Below are 22,237 nucleotides of genomic sequence, written 5' to 3'. Positions count from 1 at the left end.
GGAAAAAAATCAGTTGGATTCACCCTCTGGGGACCACGAATGTGTCTGCCTTGTACAGTTTGCCGAATCTGAGAATCTGAACTGCTTTGAGTGGCTGATTATTATCCACTTTTGCTCTGTGGATGAGAATGACGAGTTTTATTACCACTGACTCAGATGATGATGTGTGAGGCGAATGCGTTTTATCTCTCTGCATCACTAAAAGGGTGTTTACAGACTGAGAAGATGCACCACAGACATAATGTGTCAGATCTCAGTGTGTTTATTCACTTCCCAGGCAACAGTGATGGTTATGACTTTGTGTCCAACATGTACACATCCAGGTTTATAAGCTGAGGAAGAAGAACAAATTACATGCACTTTGCACTTTTTGATTTATCAACTGTGCCAAATGGGGGACAAAATAACAAATTAACTGGTACAATTCAGTGATTTTCTAAAACAAAATGTATCCCTAAATATATATTCTGAGAGCAACGATAAGTATTAAACTTTCTGTAATAAAGTGATTTGGATCTAAAACCACAGTTCACATGAAAAATTACAAAAAGGGTTGAATTACTGACCTGTTAATTGCAAATGCCAAATGAGAACACTTGATAATAAGCCAATGTGCTGTAACGGTGATCAAAGAGAAACGGGAGGCAACATGAATGTTCACTGTTTGATGTACGCCTAAGTCATAAGGCATATAGCAGCAACCGGAGTCTAAACCGACTCCAGCTTTTTATGTTTTCTTCAGGTGAGTAGAAATATATTGCACTTTGAAGACAAACTGAAAAAATAATCTCACAGGTAACGACAGCAACAAGTACCACCGAAGAGAGTCATGCAAGTTGTGATGGGCTCCTTGGAGGCCTCTTTTGAGGTGAAGTCGACCACGGCGAAGCTGAATCTCTGTTGCACAGTCTAAGTGTCAGAGGGTTGACCATCCAGTAGAGGAGGCAGCCCAAACTACCTATCGGCATACTGGCGAAACAAACGTCTCCCTTTGTGGCTCTGTTTTAGTGGCGTTTTAGCAAAGTCTAGCTGCCTGTCCTTCTGCCTGCTTTTCCACTTGTGGTTCCCGTTCTCGGCGAAGGTCACTTTTCTCGTAGGACGCAGACGCCTGCATCGCACCGCTGTGTCGCCATCGAGGTGACAACCTCCCATGAGTCGATAACCGGGTCGTAACATTCAATACTGCTGAGAAGAGAGTTTCCGTCATATCTGGAGGGAGATGTGAGACAAACAGAGAGGAACTGAGAGTTTGAACCACAACAATCAGCTCCACGCTGTAATGCTGACCTACAGCAGCCAGTCATAAAGGAACCACTGACACTGTTGTGACTCCAGTTCACTCGCTATGATTTGCCACAATTATGATCATCCAGATAAACTTTATGACTTTTCTGACAACAAGAGAAAAGAAGATAAAACACCATAATTTAATTTTGTTTTGGTCTGAAATGCCGGTGCTGTAGTGTGATCTCTACTGGCAGTGAGCGTCACATCTCACACATCTCCTTTCAAATGTGAAGGTTCATCAGACATCAGGATTACAACAAAAGTTGAGTCTACTTGTTTTGTTTGAGCTTTCTGTCATCAGCACCCTGCGTTTCTTCACATGGGATTAAGTTAAGTCTGATCTTAACATTGAAAGAAAAACAAAAAGAACATCTGAACCTATCCTATCAAACCCTCGGTCACAGAAAGCAGAGCGCTGGGATCATCTTCCTTACCCTGCAATGGCGTACAGACGTCCTCGGAGGACGGTTGCTCCTACGTAACATCGAGGAGTGGTCATACTGGCTACAGTGGTCCAGTAGTCTGTTCTGATGTTGTAGACCTCAACAGAGTCCAGATGTGAAACACCATCAAAGCCTCCCACCACATAGATGTGGTCATTGAGTAAAGCAACACCAGCCCCTGAAAACAGTGGAAAAGTCTCAGATAAACATTAAAACACACAGTTAGGCGGAATATGTGACTTCACTCTGCCTTCTTACCTACCTGACCGCTTGGTGGCCATGGGTGTAACGCTTGTCCAGTGGCCTGTGTGTGGGTCATACCGCTCCACTGAATTCAGGATATTTAGTCCGTCATATCCGCCTATGAGGAAATGTCATGAAAATGACGTGTGCGGTGATACAACGATTGGTAAAAGACAGAAAAATTATCAGCTAATCATGACTCAATCAATTAAATCATCAAGACAGGGGAGTGTGAGTAGGTGACTCCAACACTAATGTGGGATCTGTGTGCACTTCAATTGTTTGGTTTATTTCATGTTTTACTGTTGCAATAGAATAGTCTTCCGGGAAGGAGCCTCTCACAGGGAAACTTTCTGAATGAGATGCAGTGGTAAACTGAACGTCTTTGGGTTTATATACGCCACAACAGACTCTGGAAAATTATATTTTCTGATATTTTACGGACAAAAGAATTGAATGATTAGTTGACAAAATAATCAGCAATTAAGTGAAAATGAATATAATCACAAGTTGCAGCCCTAATACAATCCTCAAATGTGACACCGACATGCCAGGGTTGTTTGTTCTCACCTAAACAGTATATGAGCCCACTGGCGACCACCAGACCGGCTCCTTCTCTAGCCGTCTGCATATCTCCCAGCATGCTCCACTGGTCAATATTTGGGTCGTAGCGCTCCATGCTGGTATGACGTCGGCTGCCATCGAAGCCTCCGGCAACATAGATCATGTCTGTCGAGAAAGCAATGAGATGGAACAAACTTGTTACTGTATACCGTTCTGAGAGAGGGGAAAACCTTCACAGGGGTTTTCACAGAAAGACAACACAGCTGAAGTCGTGAGTCATTTGGCACTTAAGCTCGCTCACCTCCGAGTGTTGTGGCACCGGCGAGGCCACGACGCACATTCATGGTGGCTACGGTATACCAAACGCCGTCCTCATCTGCTGTGTAGTCCAGGCACTCCACAGAGCTGAGCCTTGACCGACCGTCGTAGCCTCCGATCACATAAACTCGATCGTGGAGGGACACTGTGGCGACATAACGCCTTTTCCGTGCAATGTTCTGTTTAAGACAAACGTGCCTGCATCAACCAAAACCACTGATATGTATATAAAAAATTTAAATCACAAGGTCCTCTTTAAAATATTCTGTACTTACAGGAAGGAAACTCCATTCTTGTGTTTTTGGATCATATTTCTCAACTATGTCTATTGGTGACTGTTGGCTACCAAACCCACCGATAACCAACAAGACTTCTTTGGCACCTGAAAAGACCCGGAAATCACTTTCACTATCAGTGTGGATTATAAAGTAGGGATAAAGACATGCATATTGCAACACTGCTATTAAAAACAGGATTCTTACCTAATCTAGCTTGTGTGCGTGGGCCCTGCATCTCACTCCTCAGCTCCGGTCTTAAGTGGAATTTCTTGGCTTCATCAACAAGGTCTCGGCACGGTAAACTACACCGAATGAGGGGCTAAAACATGTCAAGACGTGCTTAATTGCGGTGGTAACACATAATCCTTCATCACAAGCTTGCCGTGTGATTACACAACAACCTGCCGTGTGTCGCCTGGCTCACCTCAGCGTCAATGACATCTGTAATGTAGCGGGGGGTCAAGAGCGGCATTCGTACAAACTCTAGCATGTCTGGCAGGTAGGGCTCTCGCTCTTTTCGGTTGTGTTTGACCCAGTTTAACACGGCTTCAAATACAGGCTCCTCTGAGTCCACCTACACACAGACAGCATATACAGTTAAAAAAATTAGCTGCCAACTGCAGTTAAAGATGTTGCACAAAATTCATTAGTCATGTAACCACTCTGGTTAAGCCATTCATCTATGCCTATTATCAACTGAAATTGTTTTTGTAATTGCAAAGACCAAGTGTGCAAAGGTTCAGCCTTCTCAAAGTAAAACAAGCCATAATTTCTCATCAGAAAATCCTCACGAGAAAGATAACATAAAGAGAAAAGTCTTACTGAGGGCAAATGATGCGTGACTGTGATTTACATGTATGGTCTAGTTTTAGTTTAAAAACAACAAAAATGACAGGAAGAACATTTGAAGAGCCTGATGATCTATAAATCATTGTGTGATAATAACTGTGTTTTCACAAAGCAAGGCATGTGGTGGGGAATTGGAATTTCCTGAGCACAAAGGCAAAGTTAAATCAGGTTTTCTTCTCTGCAATTTCATTGTCAGCTCAATCTGCAAAAGTGAGTGGAACTGGGGGGCCCACTGACTGACATTACAGCAGGTTGGTACTTGCTTTTCTCTTTTTGCATTCAGGTGAAAGACAATAAGAAAGCTGTGAACGCCATACTCACTTAACACTACACTATTTTAGGCAAGCTGCTTTGCTTTTCAGACACCTTAACACCAGTTTAAACTATTTTATTACTTTAGTTACTGCAGCAATAAACACTGATGTGTCGAGGAGCAGACAAGTCATTATGGGGTTAGATTTTTAGAAGAAGTAACTTATTTAGTTATCTGAAATATTCAATTCAAGAAGCAGCACAACACACACCCGAAGCATAAAACCTCATGACATCCAGTTTTCCTACCTGAATTTCATCACATTTTATAAGCTTTTCAACTTCTGTCTGGCTGAGCAGCATGAACTCCTCATGCTGAACCACCTCGGAGAAATGCTTCTGGGAAAAGAGCTCAGCGGCCTGCATCAGGTCAAGGCAATTGTGAGTTTCGGCAAAGTCACGAATACCCAGACAGTTGGAGGGATCAAGCTGACTCTCCAAAAAGTCACAACATGCTCTTTTCACCCCTGAGGAAAACAGAGATACATTTGTATAGACACACGTGTATCATTCAAATCCAGCCAGATCCCTGCGGACATGACTCTCATTTCACTCAACATCTCTTAATGCTGAAGCCATTTCATTTGAAAAGTGGTGCCATGTCATGCCTCTGGGTTTCTGCAGGGTTCTCCAAATTGTATTTAAGACTTCTTAAGACCTTTTTAATGTCACACAGAATCTTACTCAATACACTGCTTTTTTTACTTCCCTTCCCTGTAAGACACAACAATAATCCTGATGATACGATTAATTAAATTAATGTGACCTACACTCATATAAGCAGCATTAAGTAGACGGATGGATTAACCAAGTTAAAAACATTAATTAATTTAAGTTTTTAACAAAATTGATATTTGGCATTTGGCTATGAGCTCCCAAGCCACTGTAGCTGGCTGCAGTGAAAGCGTTTGCTGCAGGTCTGATGATGCAGACTGAAACTCTACAAAAAGGATCCACAACCCACAGTCTACTGTCGAAGCAACCCCACATATAGTTTATAGGCACATAATGTCTCCCAGGCGCCTGTAATCAGATAACAAAAAACATTTTAGAACTAACTTAACTGCGGACATAGGGCAGGAGAAGAGTTTTGAGACATTTCTCTGTCTTTTTTTTAACACCTTCTTTCAAGACCTGAAGATACCCTCTGTCTACCCTCATGATGATATCAACTGGCTTAAGCACGCACTTTTCAAATCAAATGACAGCAGGCACTCCTAAACGTACCTTTGAGCTGCAGCAAGCACGCTGCAGGGAGCAATTCTTGGACGTTCTCCACCGTGACTAACACCGTCTCTGTGTAGACAAAGTCCAACAGGATCTCCATAGTCGCTGCAGTGAGCCCCTGAATGTCGACAAAAGATTTCCCTTTCTCTGCAAGCTGCAGAGGACAAGAACCACATCAGTGAGGGATTAGTCCCAGGATATATACTGGGTATTATCATGTCGCATTTCCCATAATTGTCCTGTTTAGTCAGGTCAAATCACTTCCTTAGAGATCCTTTGAAAAGCCAGAGAAGGAGTGAAAAATAAACAGATCATATTCAGAAATGTATCATTTTCTTCATCTTACTTTCCCAATTCTATCAAGTCACATGTAGCGTGTGCTGTAGAGGTAAATGATGGAAAATAAAAAAAAAATCAATGTTAGTCTTTGTTAGCATGAAGAACTCCAACATTTTGGCTTTACCTCGCTGGTGAACATGGCACAAAAGTAGTCGCTGCAGGCAGCCAAGACAATCCGGTGAGCTGGAAAATCTGTGTTCTCCACCCTCAGAGTGATATCACAGAGTGTGTTGCTCTTGCGAAGTGAGTTCATAGCATTGAGGATGGATTTGGCATGAGAATTGGTCATAATATCTTTGGGAGCCATCCTGCCTTGAGAGTCTCTCAAGGATCTCAAACTACTCCAGGAATCTAAAACAGAAAGGCATGTTACCCTTCACGACATTTGTACAGCACTTCCTATATGTGATATTATTTAGTGTGTGTGTGAATTAAATGGGTGTGTAATGTGAGAGATTCCAACAGAAGGTTTATATTGTGTAGTTGCAGGATAATACATAGCTGCTGTTACTTGTGTAAGTTAGAAATCCTGAGAAACACAGATGCTGATTATGGTGCTGTACATCAGCACTGATTTGGGGTACTGGTACTGAAGTATGTCCAATCTTTGGTGTATATACTGCATTTTACAAATAAACAATATACTATATAGTAATCTATTTAGTGTCTATTTACTGTTGCGATCAGATTATTAAGAGTTTTCATGCAAAGTATGTGGTAAACTAATACAATTGGACTAACAGGGCCTTTCTCCATAAAGAATACTTTCAATGTTGATATCTTTTCTTATTGCTAACAGGCCCACTTGAGTGTCAGTTCAGTGAGATATCGAACACAGGGGGTTTTACTTTTATTTAAGTAACTGTGCACCGAGGCATTGCTAAGGCAACTTACCGTTAAAAGATTTGAATACTTTTTCCACCACTGGGAGGCAATAACTATAGCTACACATTAGCAAGCAGCAGGCAACGACAGCTCAGGGCTAACGCTTACGCTACACAACAACTAAAGAAAACACAGCCATACAAAGTGAGCTGGTGGCCGGAGAGAGACAACACATGAAGCGACACACAAAGAAAAACTTGTCAAGAATTTAAATAATACCTGTCGCAGCAGTAAGGCTGATTCAAAAACGTTCAGCTAAGTTGCGATGCTAGCTAACGTTAGTAGAACCAAAGTGCCTTGTCCCAGTTCTTGCTGTCAGTCACACTGTCTGGAGAAAGCTACTGAATTACAGCTAATCCATGATGACCTCTGCTAGGTCACACTAGGCACGGCCTCCTTGAGGACACGCAGGCCTGAAATTTCACACTAATTCCATATCATCCCCGGCACGACTTTTAAACAGCTATTTCGTTGACTAAACTGCAGCAGGTCACAGCAGCAGAGACTCCACAGATTGGACGTAAACAGACCATTACGTGAGTGTGCGTGCGCGCTCCAGAACCATGGACGCACTACGTTCCAGAAACAAGATGCCTTCCGCGCGTCCCCGATGCTCAGTCTGTACAGCTGCCATAGGAATGGTGAAGTGACCGTCTCATTCAAACAAAGTTACACGTCCTTCTCTGACAACGACTTATACATCCCAATCCACACCCCGACAACTCGGAGCGGAATATTATCTCTTTAAAAAAACACACACATTTTGTTCCTTTTTTGTCATCAGAGGACGGCAGCTATTCTGTGTAGGAGGAGCCAGCGGCGTGTTTCCGCTTAGAGCAGGCCGACAGAGGTAACAGGCTAATCTATGCTGCCGTACTGAGAATTCCTGAATTGTGGCGGAGCAGTTGTCAGCTACTGCGGGACACCTTTAGAGTACAAACTGTTTAATAACTGAGGGGCTGTGGTCGTCCATATCTGGGGAAGAAGAAGGAGTGGCAGCTGGACTGTCAGCAATGGAAGCCGAGTTTCGGGAAATCGATGAAAACGGGAGTTGGAGCGCCATTTATCAGGTAGGACCTCTGAGCGAATCAAGGTGGAAATGGACTGATAGTGAAGCTGCCGCTTTGAAACCAGCTGATATCGTGAAGCAGCAGCCTAACTGGTGTTTCTGTGAGTGTTCGTCTTTAGTTCGGTCAGTGTTCCTGCCTGCTCGGACCAACCCGATGATTGATGCGTCTGCTTGGGTCTCAAGCAAGCGGCACATCCCATCACTAATCTGTGACATTGTGTCTGTACAAACTGTACGTTTTAGTGCCCGGTGTCACTCTTTGGTGCACGTGTTTCGACGTAAACATTTCGACGTTCTCCTACTTCGTTTCTACGTCTTTTCAGTGGCTCATCCACGTTTTCTCGAGCGAGACATTCAAGTACAGCTCGGTGTGAATCGGCTGATAATCTCAGAGGGGTTTTTTTTTAACTGTTAAATTCAATGTGTGCTCAACTCTTCAGCCACTCACACACCTTTAGGGAGTCGTTACACAATGTGCACTGTAAAATAACTTATTTTCCACTGAATTAAAACTTAGTTAGGAACAACCCCTCCCCTCCTCCTTGCAAGATCTTTTATACGAGCTGTTTGAAAGCACATGATGGCCACGGAGAAGCAGCCCGCACCATCCACTCTGCATCAGACCTTTACTGTGGTCCAATCTTAATGTAATACGACTTTTCTTTTCATTCTGTCGCAGGAGATTCGCCAGCAGTCATGTGACCTCCCTTGTAAGGTTGCCAAATTACCTGAAAACAAGAATCGGAATCGTTACAGAGACGTCAGCCCATGTAAGTTAGTCTCTTCCTCACACGCCAGGAGAGATCAGCCTTTAAACTTTTAAAACGGTCCCTCTAAATCAACGACTGCACGACCAATGGCCCTCATTGGACTTACTTGAAGATCAGTCTGCTGATCTGTGAAAACATCCAGCAGATATCTGAGTAGCTTTAAAAACAAATGCTCTGCTCTTATTTTCTCTCCTCTTAACCATATATTTTACTCTTTAAAACTCATTGTAAAAACTGTCTAACGCCATACGTTTAAGTTTCACGATATGTTTTATGTGATGTGTCTTTTCGTGTAAGAATAACTGTTCTGCATACATTTTAAGTTTTTAAGTTCACTGATATCGAATAAGTCATTATACGATAAAATGTTTTTTTTCTGTCACATTACAGTCCAACAGCTGAACTATGTGTGGTTTCCTCTTTTTTCACACTGAATAAGCTATGCAAATTGTGCAGACCAGCTTGAAAACAGTTACTGTAAACCAAACACTGTATACTGTGTCAGTTATACTCACTTTTAACAAGGTGGGGGAAACCAGCACCCTGGAACTTGTTTGTGCTCTTTTTAACTGATATTTCCTTTCACTGGATACAAAGAAAAAGTAAAAGCTAAAAGCTGACACTTTGCGTTTTACCCGTCAGACAGACTCGTCATAAGCTCTCAGCAGCTGTGCTGGTCTGAGAAATGCATTTACAGTCCCACGAGGGCTGTGACATGTTAACAACACAGAAGCGTATTTTCACCATTCTTTCTCTGTTCCCTTCAGTTGACCACAGCAGAATATGTCTGCAGCTGGGCACCAATGACTACATCAACGCCAGCCTAATAACAGTAGAAGAGGCACAGAGGAAGTATATTCTTACTCAGGTAAGCGTGGAGAAGATTCAGTAGCTGTAGATTCAGTAGATTTACTGCAGGACTGTTGTGTACCTAATGAACTGGCAGCTGAGTGTTTAAACATATAACAAATCATTTCTAAAATACAATAATGTGGTTGTGAGCACATTGAAGTGTCTGTTCATGTATTTGTCAGTGACTGTAATTCCTCTCGTGGGCACCCATAAATGGCGGCTTGTGTATAAACAGATAATTAAATGTATAATGATGTTCATGTTAATATTCACATCTTCAAGATATATTTGCTGACAAATACTGTGTTAGAAATCGTTTAATAAATGTTTTTGTTTACTGCCTGTCCAATAGGACACTGCTGAAAGATTTTAGTGAGCATATTGAACAAAAATAGGAGCTTGATGCGTGCTGGGCTGCAGTACTGAGACACAGTGGACAATACATGCGTCTCTTCTAAAGTGGTCTTTTTTTAAGAATAGTTAAGATCAGCAATATCAAATGCCTTACCAAGATCTTTAAATAGATGCACTGTTCTTATTCGGTGATGCTAAGAATAAAATGCACTCTTTTTTAGGGACCCCTTCCAAATACATGTGGCAACTTCTGGGAGATGGTGTGGGAGCAGCGGAGCCGCGGTGTAGTGATGCTGAACCGAGTCATAGAGAAAGGATCCGTAAGCCGCCGTTTCTGTCTTTACAGTTGGACTTCTGTCGGTGCGTTTTGTTTGCCACAGTAGCCTCACTGCTTTTCCCTTCCTGTTGCGCTGTGTGTGCCGTGAATCTTTAGGTTAAATGTGCCCAATATTGGCCTCACAGAGAGGAAAAAGATGCAACCTTTGAAGATACCAATTTCAAGCTCACTCTCGTCTCAGAAGACATCAAATCTTACTATACGGTCCGTCAGCTGGAGTTGGAAAACCTGTCTGTAAGTATTTTATTGTTGGAGTTTGTGTATAAAAGTAGACATGGTTTCACATTAGGACTACAGCTTTTTACTCCTCAGTCCTGGGGCCTTGTTTATACAACTGTGCGAAGAGTCCACACTAAATGTTTGGCTATGTACAAATGTAGAATTTAACGTACGCTAAAAAATATTCTGATTTATAAAACCTTGTGTATCCCCGCTATCGCACAGTTCCCTTTCATACGTCCCAAATCAGATTGGAATCAGCCTCATATCCCGCCCTCTGCACGCACCCATTCAACCATAAATGGTAGATGCAAAGCACCTCATGACTGTTGAGGCATTAAAACGAGCCTGCTAATCGGCGGTTCTTTTTGCTGGTAGTTTGGTAGTTTGTTGATTAGTTTTAAGTGAGATTAAAGGCACGAGAGGAATGATTATACAGTTTGGCTTCAGTTCACCACTTCACCGTCTGTGTCACCAATTTCGTGCCTTAAAAATGTTTGTATGCATGGGTCAAAGTTTACGTAAATGAACTGTGAGGTTTTTGGGGTTTTTTTTGTTTTGTTTTTTTTTTGTGATAAAATCCAATTTATGCTTTTGTGCATGAACACTTCAGCAGTTATAAATGAAGCCTCTGCTTATAAACCTTGATATGTTCTACTTCTGATCAGACTCAGGAGACTCGTGAGATTTTACAGTTTCACTACACCACTTGGCCTGACTTTGGGGTACCAGAGTCCCCTGCCTCCTTCCTCAACTTCCTGTTCAAGGTGCGAGAGTCGGGCTGTCTGAATTCAGACCAGGGACCAGTGGTGGTGCACTGCAGCGCTGGCATCGGACGCTCTGGGACATTTTGTCTTGTGGACACCTGCCTGTTATTGGTTTGTACAGAATTCCCCTAATGAGAAATCATGCTGTTATCAGACTTGACATTGTACAGGAAATTAGCTGACACACAAAAGTAGTACTACTACTCAGTTCAGAGCTTTAAAACTCGAGACCCTTACGTGCTGAATGTTTTTACTGTTGAAGATGTCCATCCGTAAAGACCCGTCTTCAGTGCGGATTCGTGATGTGCTGTTGGAGATGCGACGCTATCGAATGGGCTTGATTCAGACAGCAGATCAGCTTCGTTTCTCCTACCTTGCTGTCATTGAAGGTGCCAAGTACATCAAGGGAGATACGTCCCTGCAGGCAAGTCTTTCCTCTCTATCCTGCTCTTTCTTCTCAGGTTAACATTTTCACTTGGTGTTATCCTCTATTCGAATTATGCACAATTGGCTTCAAGAAATAAAAACACGTTACAAAACTACCACTTTGTTTTTATTTAATTTTGAGTATTTTTGCAAACACTCAAAAGGATTTTGTGTTTTCTCAAGGAGTCTTGGAAGGAGCTCTCAAACGAGGAAGATGATCCACCGGAGTTCACCCCCCCTCCTCCTCTTCCTCCTCCCAGAGAACCACACAATGGCAAAATTGAGCCGTCCTTTTTCCCTGAAAAGGATGAGATCGTGCAACAGAAGGAGATCCACAGTCTGGGGTAATCTTCTCAATAATATTTTTGAAGTTGTGTTTCAGTTTTTCTATCATAGTTTAAATTACTTTCTCAAGAACAGGAGTAGATTGCGTCCACTTTTTGTAAACGTTTATTAACTAGAAATGCTGTGCTGTACTTGAATCTCATCGTCTCACAGCTTCCATGTGTTGAAAAGGACACTACAGAACCATTTCTGTTTGGGTTCAGCTACTACAAGCCAGTTGGTATACGTGGTATTTTGCGCGTGAGCCGCATGGAGCCGTCGGCACATCGATTACTCCTCTAGCTTCAAACTAGTGAGGTTGCACCATCTAAACTTTGCTTGTGAAGATTTCTGTCACGCGTAAATCAGTTGCTAGGAAACATATGCAGTGCTGTCCAATCAAGAGCGATCAACCGTGTAAACAGTCACTGTTGCATAGGGGCGAGGCAGTCTGACGGTTTTAGATCGAGATCGATTTTGAAGACTGTCCACAACCTACTTTTCAGGCAAAATGTAGAGATCGCAATACTTAATGTCCTCTTACTTCTGGTTCCAAACTTCACATACCCTCATTGACTAGCACATCCATGCTGTGTGAATAAACCAACAGAGTAACTCATTTTATTGTAGTAACTATGAACCTGTAGGTTCAGTCGAAGAACTGGTTCACAGGCATCAGGAGTGTTTATCAAGAATGTCGGCTCTTAAAGCCATCTAATAAAACCAAACTAAACCAAACTGCCCTTTGGAGACATTAAAGCTCTTCTCTACTCTTTCCTCATTCAGGTCCACACAAGAGTCAGAGCTGCGAAAGAGAAACATTGCTGCCCCCCAGCCTCCTCCTGATGGTGCTAATCAGCTCGATGGCTACATGGAAATCCAAGATTATACCTCCAGAGCTGCAACCAAATCCCAGGAGCAGCACGAGAAGGAGGAGCAGGTGCCGCCTGAGCCAGCGGAGCAGCCAAAGGAAAGCTCCGATGTGCCGGGGACTTGGTCCCCTCTACTAACCAAAGTGTGCCTGTGCACGGCACTGGCCCTCAGTGCTTATGCCTGTTATCGAGCCTGTTTCCACTGATGTCTGTCCTTCCTCCTTTTTGCTCCTTCCTGTCCCTCCACTGATGATGCAAAGTGGACTTGGCTAGCCAATCAGCCTGCTTTGACTCTGGGTTTACTCTGCGAGTGAGTGGATTATTTGGACTTGAGCAGAATCAGGTTCACTCGTTTATTTTACAAATGCAGTGCGTGGGGCTGGCTGGTTGTGAATGACAGGCTGCCACTCCTTATTACAAACCTAAATGTTCTTTCACTATGTTGTCATGGATGCTCAGGGCCTCAGTTTTTCAGGTGTCACATCCCAAATACGTGTACCGACTGAAATGCAGACTCCACAGACAATAGGTATTGTGTTCTGTAGAGGAAAAGGGTTTGTTTTAGTCCCCCTGTCCTGTAAACCAGGATGAATAGCCTGTCAGCCCATTTTACGTTTCCTCTCATAATTATCAGATTTGTATGCGTTCTTCCATTTCAACTGTCCGTTGGGATTTCACTTTTTTTCACCCACCTCATTTACCTCACTTACACAAATGGATCAGAAATCATAGATCTGACTGGAAATATACCAGTAAGGGAGGCACTTTTTTTAAAAAAAGCTTTATTCTTTTGTGATTGGTCAATATTAAACCCAACAGTAAGGTGAAATATTTGATAGTAGCAGGGGAGCAACCCCGCGTTCACTAGATAAGAGATGCATGCTGGGGCGGCTACTGAATTGTTATCTGTCCTCGCTAGTGGCCTGTGCAGGGCTGCAAGGGCCATGCTAGTTGAGTACATATAGTATGTGTGTGACTTTGTGTATGTACATTTGAGCAAGTGGTAGTTAGTGGAGCTTTGTACTGATGCTTGAGTTAAATCTACTATATGGAAATGCTAATCTAACATTTATAGTACAGCAAATGTAAGACGCAGGCTGGGTTGCCCCCTGGTAACTGAGTCCCTCTCTGATTTTCCCTCCCTGGTGGCTCAACGGTGACACAGAAAAGTCAAAATGGTACTGAGACAAGGTGGTATGTCTCATTATCCACCCACCTGGCATTTGCAAATTGACATTTGAAACATCTTAAGATTTTGCTTGGTTGCTGTTTGGGAGAACACGTTTTCAGTCACAGTGGATAAAAGTAGGTGGAGGCCATGAGAATGTTTATTATAACCATAATGGAACTGATATACATGTTACGCACAAGAATGCCAGCTCAGTGAGACACAAAGTAGCTAATACCAACTCTATTCGCCAGCAATACATGTACTTAATAACGTGTCACCCTTTACTTCATCAAACTCTGAGTTTGAAAAGGGAACCAGGGATTTTGAACAAACCAAAAATAAAACACCAGCACAGGTATGGAAACAATACACTGTAGTGATGATCCGTTGTATCATGACATGGCCCTGAGCTGGCAGTATTGTTTTCGTATGATTTCTTTTTCTTTTTAAAAGCATGCTGCATATGTGAATCAGCAGGTTTGTCCTAAGAAGAGATTAGCTAAGCTGCTAGCATTCAGTTTACTTTTGTGACTCAACTAAGAGTACTCGAGTCTGACAGCTGTACCTTTCTTTAGAATGTATACACGTCCTCTGCAAGGACACACTCGGAGCAGTTTATATATATATATATATATACACACATATATATACATATATATATATATATGTGTGTGTGTGTGTATTTGTTTTTTTTTTCCAAATCAGGTATCAGTGTGCTGAGTTTCATTTTTTTTGTTCTGCTTTAGCGAGGGATTAAGTCCCAGCACCTGTGCAGCTACTGCACCAGGTTTTTCTGTTTTTCTATACTTATGCTGAGCTCAGAATCATGTATTTTTTTATTTACATTGGTTTCATTTTTGAATAAAAAAAAGTCTGCTGTTGATTTCTTCTGGTTTGTAGAACATCTATAACCTCATTCTTACTTAATGTTTTTTATTTGTCCGAAGTACAGTTTTATTGGCTCCTATACAAACTGATTTATTTTTTTAGTGATTAACGAACAACAAAGACTAATGTTCGGCGTCACGTAATGTCTTGTTTAATTTTATCCGCCATTTTCCATGAGTGCCTGATCAGTACTGTGCATGTACTCAACAATGTGTTTATTTATTTATTTATTTTTTTAACACTTGCCCAATAAGCCAAGTGAGTTGCTCGATTTACTAGCGCGAGGTGACATTTCGTTCAACTCGCAAGCGGGCAGTTCCTTATTTAGACTTACTTCTTCTGAATGATGACTATGGTAATAAAAAAGTCACATCACTGTGTTCTTTTGACAGCTTTCATCGCTGTGGTCACTGAAGTGTTTCCAGTTTTCCGGGTTCGTTTTTCTGTGACCTGAATGGGCAGACGTTGAAGTGGCTCTTCAGCTTGTCATCACAAGTTGCTTTTATTCAGAAATATTACGAGCGCGTCGCATGGGATGAAAATGGCATCAATCAAAAACATGAATAATATTTTGCATTATTTTAACCTGTTGTGGCTGAGAGAAATGAAACACAATTAGACATAAAATAACAGATCAGGAGTACACTTACAGTGAAGCTGCAGGGCGGTTAATTGCCCTAAACTCAATAATGCAAGCGAAATTGCAGCAGAGAAATGAATCAATCAATCGCACAGGGAAGAGTTTAATTAGACATTAGAGATTTTAATTCAGATTAAAGTTTAGGAGCAGTTTAGTTTTGTAAACCACAGGAGTGATGTGCTCCATTTTCCTGGTTCTTCTCTTTATGATGATATTTATTAACTTAAAGCCACCAATCAATGAAATGCTACTCTATACTGTTAATGGAGTATCCACTTTCCAATAAGGCACCTTTATTAAGGTCCTCATAAGTCATCTTCATTACCTGCTAGTCATTCATTAATTCTTTGTAGTTCAGGTTATAATATATTTTCGGTTGCCAGATAATTCATATAACACATATTCATTAGTACTTATTAAGCCATCAGGTCCGCAGGTATAAATGTTAATTAACTCAGCAATTACAAGTGTAAGTAATTAAAAATTAATAAACTTTGGACCATTGTCTGGGGCTCTCGCAGAAACAGGCTGAATCAGTCAGTGGAAGTTTTCACAACCCAAAAGTACCTTTTTATGATGGTTTATAACTCATCTGTAAGACATCAGTAAATTATTTATTGAGAATTAACGATCCACTAGTTATGGGTTTTTGGAAAAATTTCTTGTCGGAAAATATATTTTGTACCCTAACTGTGCTCTTTCAGTTTCCTTTATGTTGCAGTGAACGTGTAATAACTCTGCTTTGTGAAGTTTTACAGGAACACCACAAGGTGGCTCTGTGGGACTGTGAAAGTTGACGGCTTCTCTCTGTGAATATGGAGCCTCAGCTGTTATTGCTGGCCACTCTTTCCTGTTTTCTGCTTGGTACCTGTGTACCTCCTGGTGCTTCTTTTCATTTCAGCTGAACTGGGGTGTGAACATAGCCTGTCTTCAGTTTTTACAGGGACAATGATGCTGCACGCTGCAAATATTATTCTCCTTTCACTCACATTCTAAATGCTTCCAACTACATGAAGAGTATTTCTCATGAAAATGTTGTTTACCTTCCAAAACTAGACTTGAAGTTCAAGCATTTATCGAAATTGTTTCTTGGCAGTTTGTTGTGTAAACACACATGGTTCCTTTTAATACACAGACACACAAAAAGTTAAGGTTGATGTCCAAACTATTCCACTAAACAAAGCCAAAAAATTAGGTTAGCTTTGTTGTAGCGAAAGACCACATTAATTATGACCAGTGAACATTAAAGAAGGGAACAACATGTCTTGAGACACATACACTGCTTGAGTAAATTCCACCACACTGGTGTACGCAGATGATTTGGCAACAGTCTTGGCTAGAACTTCCTGTTTGGGAAATAAGAGGCAGGCACTGCGTGCTGTAAAGGAATGCAACTTAAACAGAGTGAGTAATAGCACTCCCAACCACCACTTTGTGCTGACGTCAAGCAAGAACAAGCAAGATGGAACACGCTGCACTCATCTGCAGCAGGAAAACTACAATCAAGGTGCGACCGGAAGTCATCTTAAAGCCACAGTTGTTTCTATTGAAACTGCAGAGCGTGTGATCTTAACAATGTTGTCATGACTCAGACTGTCTGTGGTGAAGAAGTTTCTCATTTAGTTACCTCCTTCAATATAAATAAGTTAAATGTCATTTGAATGTATGTCATACCTATGTGTGTCATTTCCCAGGCCTACACATTTTATGTTTGCGATTTTGGTGGGAAGTTCAAGTTAGATCAGAATATGACAGCCCTGAAAGTGACTTGAACAAATGTCACAAGTGCACTATGCGTTGTCCTACAGTGCCTCCTTTTTCAGCCTAATTGTGCATAGTGCTGACTCCACATTCACGATGGACCAAAAAGGATATCTGGCCGGCCTCGCTGACTCATTTAACATGTGTCCTCAGTTTAGTTATTAACCTGGAACTTCCCAAGAGCTGGCCAGCTGTGAGGGTGGGACGATCTTTGACTGTAAGTCTCTTTTGTAGCCTGCAGATAATTTTCACAGGGAGTCGAGCAGGGATCAGGAAATTCCTGAATGCAAGGGGAGTCAGATCTTTCCAAGTATGACTCTGCAAAGTCTGAGTCACCTTACACACCAGAGCTGTACAATGGAAGTTTGATACCAGGAAGTGTGAGTACACTGTCAGGTGTGCCATGTTTCATCATGCCCTTGTTATTTCAAAACTGAGTGAAGCCAGGGGAGTAAATGAGTCTTGACAGCTTTGAGTATCGACCAGTGAAGTCAAAAGTAACTCAGTATATCAAGAACTCAAGCATATAAAGTGCTTCAATACAGTTATGAGGTACTTGCACTTGTGTATTTTCATTTCAGAGGAAAATATTAGTACTTCCTACTCCACTACATTTACCTGACAGCCATAGTTAATAGTCTCACATTTATACTTCGCAGAATAAAGGCGAATAAAAGCTTATAAAACACGCATCTGCTTCCATGCCCAGAGTTAAAAAAGAAACTCAGTATCACCCTCATGTCTGTATGGTAAATATGAAACTACAGCCAGCAGCAGGTTAGCATAGCTTAGTATGAAGACTGGAAACAGCCTGACTCTTTGGAGAAGCCAGACCCCTGGGTTGGGAACCACAGGATTAAACGACCTAACTGCATGCCAGGTATAAGTATCTCCAGGTCGACCAGCTGTAACTGTAAGATATTACATAGACGTTTAATTTAGTTCAATTCAAACGGTTTCTTTGGCACCAAAGTTTCAAGAACAACGTTGCTAAAGCAGTAAAATACAAACTGTCCAAACACTTGGTTATGTAATAGATTGTATGAAGCGACAGAGTAATACACTCAGTGATCATATCACCAATTACATTTAAAAACATCACATCACACTTGCCTGGGTCATTCACTGCACCTCAGCTTGTGACGTGTTAAAACACACTGGGCATCAAGATCTCTGTCTCCTCCTATAAGACTATTCTTAATGTTGAGAGATCATTAAGATGTTTGAAATCTGAAATTACAGAGTTAAGCTTATTAAAGTAAACATTCCTTATTTCACTGAATGCTTTACATTGTAGGAGAAAGTGCATTTCTCTCTTTCTGTTTTCTTTTGGTTGCCATGATCATTTAGTCTTCCTTTTTTCGATTGTCATTTTGTGGTCACTGAGCCTGCACTTTTCAGTTCATATATCAGTTCATAATCTAATTTACTTTGGCTTTTAGTTTCTTCTTTCTGCTGTTGCAAATACTTTTCTTCACATTGCATTCTAATTTATTTTTCTTTGATTGGTGTTTGGAAAGCAGCGTTGTAAAGAGATTGGTCAGAGGGTGTCCTTAAACGTGACATAATGTTCTGTCTTGAGAATAACCCTGACCAAGCAGAGTGATTGTTTTGAACTCTTATGTAAAAACACTGTCCTGTTGTTGTCATTAAACTGCAGTGTCTCAGTCAGAGGCTGATGTCTTTGGTTACGTCTGTTGAGACATTCACCCGTGAGCATTTCCTGTTCCTGTTCCTGTCCCCCCCTGGCTGTTGCTGTTGAGGACCAACCGTTATATACAGACACCAATGTGACATATTGTACCACGACTGTCATAAGTTATTGCATGTAGGTCATAGCGTAAATACGAAGAGATTGGAGTGGTGCTCCCCCCTCGGTGTACTTCAAAGTTCCCGCATCCTTCCTCTTGTTGAAATGCTGCTAGGAGTGATGACGTATGATATATGGTCCATATGTAAACAAAGCTGCCTGACCTGCCTGCCTAACCACAGATGTCACCACTGTGTTCTTTTGAGTTATTGTTGATGTTTTCTTCATAGCAACTGTGGAAAAAGACGACATTTTGTTGCATCTGATGTGTGATTGCGGGTTTGATATACTGACGCTGAACCCGTGACAGAAGCAGACACATGCTTGTCAATGATGCTGTGTTCGAAACAACAACTTTTCAGAATGAGGTGAAAGGTAAGACGTGGTGAACGTGAGGATGGCCACATTGTTAAGCTGGTGTGGGTGGTGAATATTTTCAAGGCTGCCACCATCATCAACACACCCTACTTCCTGTTGAGTAATCCGTACATGTCAAAACCCACACATGACTACTATATCAGCCTGGTGTCTGTGATTTCACGGCTGTCAAGCTGAGAATTTATTGTATGTTTTACTCTTATTACTTTGCTGCAGCGAGACAACAAAATGGCTTTGTTTCATTTTTAAAATATTCTCCTTCAGGCTGTCTAACATGCAGTCACAAGATCAGAATCTTCCTATCATTCTAAGGAAATTCACCCCCACCCTCTCTTAATATGTAAGGTATTACATTTTTTGTTCCCTTTCTTTTGGGACCTTTTGTTTGAATTGGGATGAAAAACTTGAAAACAACCTTTTTAGTCGCATAATTATCTGTGATACTTCATACGATGCTACAGAATGACAGCCCGCAACTGCTGTACCAATTAAAATTTCAATTCCATTAAACTATCTTCATCACCCTTGATTCACTTAACATGTGCACTTTACAGTAAGTGCCCTTCCCATGCTATTTGTTTGCACAATTGATGGGAGCATTTCTTGAATGGACAGATTTTCACTTCCATAAAATTCGTAAATTTCAATGCCTGGCTATCAAAATAAAACAGGATGTGCGTTTGATTGAACAGTCTGGTAATCTAGGAAAGTTTTAGAGGGCAGCTTTGAGGAATAGTGCATTTGCCTTTACTTTCTATATTAACAGAAACTTTGGAACCTCTAAAGATTAGCTGGACATCTTCCTTCTTTAAACATAAAGTCCCGCAATAATGAACTTCTAAACAAATCAGCGAGGTCTACTTGTCCGTATGGATAAGCGAGTATGATAATAGAGTATGAGGTGACCCTAAGTGACTAAAAGAACTCATATCTGCCATTGATTATTGAATACTGATTGGGGAAAAGGTCAACAGTTCATTAATGTCTGAAAAATACAGAAGTGGAAAGTTGATCACAGCTAAACTTTCAAATTAGCATTTCATGCTACTTTTATTCACTACAGTTTAGGAAATATAATACTCTATGTGATTGCAGTACTCACATGTTACTTTACATATTAAGATTTTACATTCAAATCCTATGATCAGCGTGTAAAATGTGATGCATTATTATCCATTAAACTCACTAACAGAATAAGTTACTGTTTTTGCTGAATGTCAACAAAATACAACATTAAAATTTCCCAAAACGTTGGGCTGCATGTGATTCGGCTATTCCTTTTTTACATTACAAGTCAACTGAAAACTGAAAATGGTAACAGGTGATGAAGATCGGATATGAAAACAGTATCTTCAAAAGGCTCAGTTGTTCAGAAACAAGGATTGGGCGAGGTTCACCACCTTGTGAAACACAATTGTATAAAGGATGTTACTACATTGGATGGGGAACACTTTGTAAAACCGTTGTCGGTAAACACAGATAATTTGCAAATGATTGCATTTTGTTTTAATTTAGGTTTTACACAGTGTCCCAACTTCTTAGATTCAGGGTTGCATGTGCCAGTAAAACTTTGTGCATTGGAGTCTCTTTTGTACTTTCTTTTACCAAAAATATGACATACTACTGTTAAAAAATAATTGTGATTTTGTCGTATTTTCCTTTTGTAAGAGCAAGTAATAGTGAATGCAGAATAAACTTTTCAAATGTATTCAGAGGCCTTTTAAATTTGTCAGATTCCAAGATGGTGTAAGAAGCAAACTTCTATTTACATCACATACAGTCATGTATGAATTGATTTATTAATGCTGTTCCGTATGCACCTGTTGATGAGTGCGCACAAAACATTAATTAAATAAAATGAACTCGTCTCACACATGACTGTTGCTCTAATAATTAAGTCTGCACTCACTTTGTAAGGATGGCCTGGTGTTACACAAGACATGGGCAGTGATACTTGCTGCGTAGTGACCGCAAGTCACTTCTGCACGTCAGTTTTGTGTGTTCACAGCAAAAATAGCAGAAGTGAACAAGATGTCGAAATCTTGGTGCACTTCAAGACAGATCATGTTCTGGTTCGTTTACCGTAGCTCAGGCGGTCTAGCTTCCCGTTACAATGCCCCGGATATCCGGTGTCCCTTTCACTTGGGGAGGAACTGTAATTACACACACAAAATCACAGTAAAATCACCTATAACTTTAAAATGTGAAAATTTGTATAAAAAAAACGTTTTAATTGCGACTAGAAAGGTGACACAAGTTTGGCTACTTTCTACAGAATATTTCAGAGTTTACCAAAAAAACATCTGTGTCACTTTGTCTTGTCTGATTTTATTTTTTTTTTTACAGCAGTGTGAGATATTAAAGGAAAACATTTGAAACAAAACAGATATAAAAATAAAAACAGAAGAGAGCAGGACCCAGAATAGAGCTTTGAGGTACTCCACAGCATAAATCTGAGCAGGTGGATGTGGAATAACAAAAACCAAAAGAGATCTGTGTATCCGGGAGATAAAATAAAAAACTAATTGAGCGTCGTCTCTGTCAGAAACAGATTATCATTTAAGGTAACAGATGATTAACATTCTCAATTTATCCAGTTGTCAACAAATTGTATAAAATGCCCAAAACCAACAATGAATCAATCCCACTGACAAGTATTGTCCATCCAGCCAAAGCCTGATATATGATAAAATAAAAACAGTGAATATTGCCAGAATTCATATTCTGCCAAAATTCAATTGTGATTGTGATTTGCATTTTGGAACTGGTGAGGTGAAAACTTGCTTGTTTAGATGTTATGAAACAACAACAACAACAAACAACATTAAACCAGTGACAGTTAAATGTTAACGTT

General features: G+C 40.9%; 2 protein-coding genes across 5 annotated transcripts in view; one reads left to right on the top strand and one right to left on the bottom strand.

The window, feature by feature from the left end:
* Positions 1–246: 246 nt before the first annotated feature.
* The window catches only part of LOC124062802 (kelch-like protein 12), a 28,628-nt gene continuing 6,637 nt past the window's right edge, over positions 247–22,237 (bottom strand). For 2 of the 4 annotated variants that reach the window (XM_046395772.1, XM_046395775.1), the window contains 12 exons: positions 21,466–21,536; positions 5,985–6,211; positions 5,522–5,675; positions 4,544–4,761; positions 3,558–3,707; positions 3,338–3,452; positions 3,131–3,237; positions 2,839–3,034; positions 2,544–2,702; positions 1,993–2,091; positions 1,722–1,908; positions 247–1,209 (listed from right to left, as the gene is read on the bottom strand). In XM_046395772.1, coding sequence (XP_046251728.1) covers positions 1,083–1,209; positions 1,722–1,908; positions 1,993–2,091; positions 2,544–2,702; positions 2,839–3,034; positions 3,131–3,237; positions 3,338–3,452; positions 3,558–3,707; positions 4,544–4,761; positions 5,522–5,675; positions 5,985–6,211; positions 21,466–21,536 — 1,810 coding nt within the window. In that variant the 3' untranslated portion in view covers positions 247–1,082. Of the gene's footprint in view, positions 1,210–1,721; positions 1,909–1,992; positions 2,092–2,543; positions 2,703–2,838; positions 3,035–3,130; positions 3,238–3,337; positions 3,453–3,557; positions 3,708–4,543; positions 4,762–5,521; positions 5,676–5,984; positions 6,212–6,754; positions 6,866–6,964; positions 7,269–21,465; positions 21,537–22,237 lie in introns of those variants that run through there. The other 2 variants (XM_046395773.1, XM_046395774.1) reach the window with 2 other exon arrangements.
* On the top strand, positions 7,325–14,789 carry LOC124062803 (tyrosine-protein phosphatase non-receptor type 1-like). Its single transcript, XM_046395776.1, has 9 exons — positions 7,325–7,815; positions 8,494–8,584; positions 9,352–9,452; positions 10,012–10,110; positions 10,224–10,361; positions 11,015–11,224; positions 11,376–11,537; positions 11,723–11,883; positions 12,650–14,789. The coding sequence occupies exons 1-9, from the start codon at positions 7,759–7,761 to the stop codon at positions 12,939–12,941; spliced, it is 1,311 nt and encodes a 436-aa protein (XP_046251732.1). The 5' UTR covers positions 7,325–7,758; the 3' UTR covers positions 12,942–14,789.

The sequence above is a fragment of the Scatophagus argus genome, chromosome 8 (assembly GCF_020382885.2).
Source record: "Scatophagus argus isolate fScaArg1 chromosome 8, fScaArg1.pri, whole genome shotgun sequence".
Classification (NCBI taxonomy): domain Eukaryota; kingdom Metazoa; phylum Chordata; class Actinopteri; family Scatophagidae; genus Scatophagus; species Scatophagus argus.
Note: the sequence above shows the minus strand (reverse complement) of the source record. Positions and strands in the feature narration are given on the sequence as shown.